The sequence below is a fragment of the Elaeis guineensis genome, chromosome 4, assembly GCF_000442705.2.
Source record: "Elaeis guineensis isolate ETL-2024a chromosome 4, EG11, whole genome shotgun sequence".
NCBI lineage: Eukaryota > Viridiplantae > Streptophyta > Magnoliopsida > Arecales > Arecaceae > Elaeis > Elaeis guineensis.
The window spans coordinates 25,602,516-25,606,308 of record NC_025996.2 but is presented as its reverse complement, the minus strand read 5'-3'; the positions used below and the strand labels follow the sequence as shown (position 1 = coordinate 25,606,308).

The window sequence follows — 3,793 nt, the reverse complement described above, 5'->3', positions numbered from 1 at the left end:
GTTTCCTCTTTATTCTTCTTGCAAGATTCCGAAACTTTCTCGTCCCGGACCTCCTGGTAGGGTAAGGCAAGCGGCCCACCAAAAAGTTTCTCGTATTTGTAGTCTCTCTCCTATAATTAAATGAGCGAGGGCTTAGAAGTGGGGGTGCCAACGGGAGTCCCCACAACTGCTTGCCGCCACTTCTGGACAAATCTGCCATCCAGCAATAATGCATGGGAGCTTGCGAACTAGACAGGGCCACAATCCCCAGGTCCGGATCCCCATCCCTAAACCCTAATTAACCCAAGGTTCGCATTCTGTATCTGACCCACTCCCCCTAGTCGCCAGTCCATATATTGCCTTCATATTATCATACTCACACTGCTTTCCCAGATACTCCAGCATATTATTTTTAGCTGCAAGCCTTTAACCTAACCCTTCTTCTCGTTTACCACCACACTCATCACTTTCTAGTTTCTATCACCTCCTCACCTCTCTCCTTCTCTAACCTCTATTTCCTATCCTTTCCCTTTTTTTTTTTTTTTTGCTTTTTTTCCTCCTCTCCTTCCCCCTCTTTTATGGTTGTGCAGAGAGCGGACCGACCAGGTCTTCACAATGCAGGCGTATGAGGGAGGTAATTAAAGAAAAGAAAAAGAAGTAGGGAAGGAGCAGAGAGTAATGAGCTCTAGTTCCTTTCTCGCTCTGCAGCCTCTCTTTGCCTCCATATTTATTGCTTCGTGCGGGTGTTGAGGGGATTTAAGAGGCCCCCTTTTTAATTTGATCGTGAAGAGAAGAAGTGGGGGGTTTTGAAGAGGTACTTCCCGCAACTGGTAGGAGCAGGAGCGGTCAATTCTCCCCAACTTATCCGATGGAGAGGCTCCGAGGACCCATCAACCCCTATGTAAGTCAATTTACTACCACCCTCTGCACCTCTTAACTAGTTTCCTCTCTTTCTGGATGCAAGAGATGTGGGTGTTGACCCCTTTTTCTGGAGATTTTATTGAATGCAGTACAAGTAATAAATAGAAAAATCTAGGTAGTAGAACAACAGGATAAACCCGGTTTCTTCTTCCTTGTATAATAATATGTATTCCTTTTGCACTCGATTCCACCTTGCCTCTTAGGTGGTGAGTTTGAGCTGCTATTTTTAATGAAATTCGTTTTCTTGGCAAATCTCCTGGTCAATTCAGTCCATTTTCACTTTTTTTTTGGCGTTAATTTCATAAAAAAAAAATGCAGTTGGCTGGAGAGGGGAGGGGCTCGGAGTGCTTGGAACCGGAAGACTGGAGCCCGAGTTCTGGTCGAGAAATGAGCTACGGCAGCTTCATTCCACACCATTACCACCGAATGCCCTTCCTCCAACTGCTCCAAAGCGCAATGCAAGCGGAGGAGGAGACGGAAGAAGAGGAAGAGCCGCAACTCCACTTCCAAGTCGTCCAGCAACAGCAGCAGCACCAGCGAGAGCTCTTGACCTCCTTCCCACCGGAATCCAACTTCCAGCTCCTCCTCCGCCTCCAGAGCCACCAAGATAAAAAATGGACTGCTGAGATCGACTCCTCCCGTGCCGCGGAGCAGCTGGAGAGCTGCGTCACCCACGCCTCCGAGTCCCTGTCCGACGCCAGAGGCGTCGACGGTCACGAACCCGACCACCACCGCCAACTCCCCTCTGGAACCACCAGATCTCCGGCGGCGGTGGAGACGAGGGAGAGGAAGACGAGGAAGAGGTCACGGGTGGCGGCGGCCTCAACGAAGAGCGCGGAAGAGGCTGAGAGCCAGCGGATGACCCACATCGCCGTTGAGCGCAACCGCCGGCGACTAATGAACGACCACCTCGCCGCCCTTCGCGCCGTCATGCCCCCCTCTTTCGTCCAACGTGTACGCTCGCGCTCTCTCTCTCTCTCTCATCTTCTTCCAATTCCATCCATATTTCCTCATTTGACGATGTTGTTTTTGGCCGCAGGGGGACCAGGCCTCCATCATCGGGGGGGCCATCGACTTCATCAAGGAGCTCGAGCAGCTCCTTCTCTCCCTTCAGGCCGAGAAACGGCAGCGCACGTCCGCCGCCGTGTCCTCCACATGCAACACCATCCCGAGATCCAGCAGCGAGGAGGACGCGTGCACCGGGGCGGCGGCGGCCGCCTCGCTGAAGGGTTTCTTCATCTCCCCGCAGTACACGAGCTACTCGCAGTCCCAACAGCAGCGACGGGTCAAGGAGGAGGAGGAGAACGGCGAGGAGTCGCCGGAGGTGGTGGCGGAGGAGGGAGGGGTGGACGTAGAGGCCACGGTGGTGCAGGGGCACGTGAATCTGAAGGTGGCAGCGCGGCGACGGGCCGGGCAGCTGGTGCGGGCCATCGCCGCGTTGGAGGAGCTCCGCCTCTCCGTCCTCCACCTCAACATCACCTCCCTCGATCCCTCCTCTATCCTCTACTCCCTTAACCTCAAAGTTAGTGCTACAACAAAAGACAAAAAACTTCTATTATTAGTTTTAAAAGCTAATTAATGCTTTCTTTTAAGCACCAAATCTAAGATATTTTGTCCGGTAATTAAAACGAGCGAACAGATGGAGGAGGGGTGCAAGCTTGGGTCGGCGGACGAAATAGCAACGGCGGTGCACCAAATATTCGGCTACATCAACGCCTGCCGATGACGCTGGGTCTTGTCATGATTTAAGAGAGATGACATGGGCTAAGAAAGTTGGTCGCCAAAGCTTTGCTATTCTGCTAATGCCGCACCGGCCGTGGAAGGGGAGAGTGGGGTTGCAGCGAGGGCAGCAGCTTTTTCCTGCTCTCTGGAGACTGGAGCAGTGATAGGATTTTGTACCGTTTGGTTCCATCTTCCGAGCTTTCAGTCTCTCAACTTTTGCTCACTCTCTCTCTCTCTCTCTCTTTCCCTCTCTTCTCTTTCTCGGAAGGAAAGGATGCGCCTTTTGAGATGGCAGGCGTTGAATTTCTACGTTCGTGATTACAGATGATGATCAAGGCTAGCTTGCTACATGTTATTCTTGTGTTTTTTTTCTTTTTCTTTTTTTTTTGTTGGTTCTTGTGTTTGGCTCCACGTAGAAGCGGCTTAATGGTTATCCATCATGAGAGGATCCTGACCGTTTGTTAAATCCTGATTTAGCTGATGATTTATTGATGTATGTTTAAACGATGAACATTGCGTAACAGGGCTCAGACAAAAATTATAGCATGCACCAAGTGGGCAAATCCTGGAGCATATGCACGGTGGAGAGCACGTGATCGGGAATCGGTGAAATTCAAAGGATAGCGTGGCATTATCCATCGTGGGATTTGCGCCGTCCAATTGCACCTGATGCATGCAATACGGAGGCGGCTCAAACGGGATCAATGCAGATGGGAAATATATATATATATATATATATATATATATATATATATATTATTTGATAAATATAGATTTATATTTATTTATTGATGCATATATATATTTATATTTATTTTGTTAGATGGATATATATATTCATATGCGCCTTATGGATCGGATATTGGACATTGGATGCATGGATGTACATGTTGGATAATTAATTTTTATGATTATAAAATTTAAAAATATTAAATTAATAATATATTAATATAATTATTTATTTTTTTAAAATTTATAAATATTATATAAAATTAAATAAAATTATAAATAAAATTAGATGTCTATATATGTTTTTTTTAATTTTTTATGAATATATATATATATATATATATATATATATATATATATATATATATATATATTAGTTAGATGTTTAATTTATCGGTGAATAGAGTTAAGTGGATGCTATTTGATTTATATTAATCAAATA

The 3,793-nt window shown here is 46.6% G+C and overlaps 1 protein-coding gene across 1 annotated transcript; it reads left to right on the top strand.

Moving 5' to 3' along the window:
- The first annotated feature begins 428 nt into the window (after positions 1–428).
- On the top strand, positions 429–2,972 carry LOC105043257 (transcription factor bHLH67). Its single transcript, XM_010920736.4, has 4 exons — positions 429–880; positions 1,219–1,854; positions 1,940–2,422; positions 2,540–2,972. The coding sequence occupies exons 1-4, from the start codon at positions 848–850 to the stop codon at positions 2,624–2,626; spliced, it is 1,239 nt and encodes a 412-aa protein (XP_010919038.1). The 5' UTR covers positions 429–847; the 3' UTR covers positions 2,627–2,972.
- Positions 2,973–3,793: the final 821 nt, after the last annotated feature.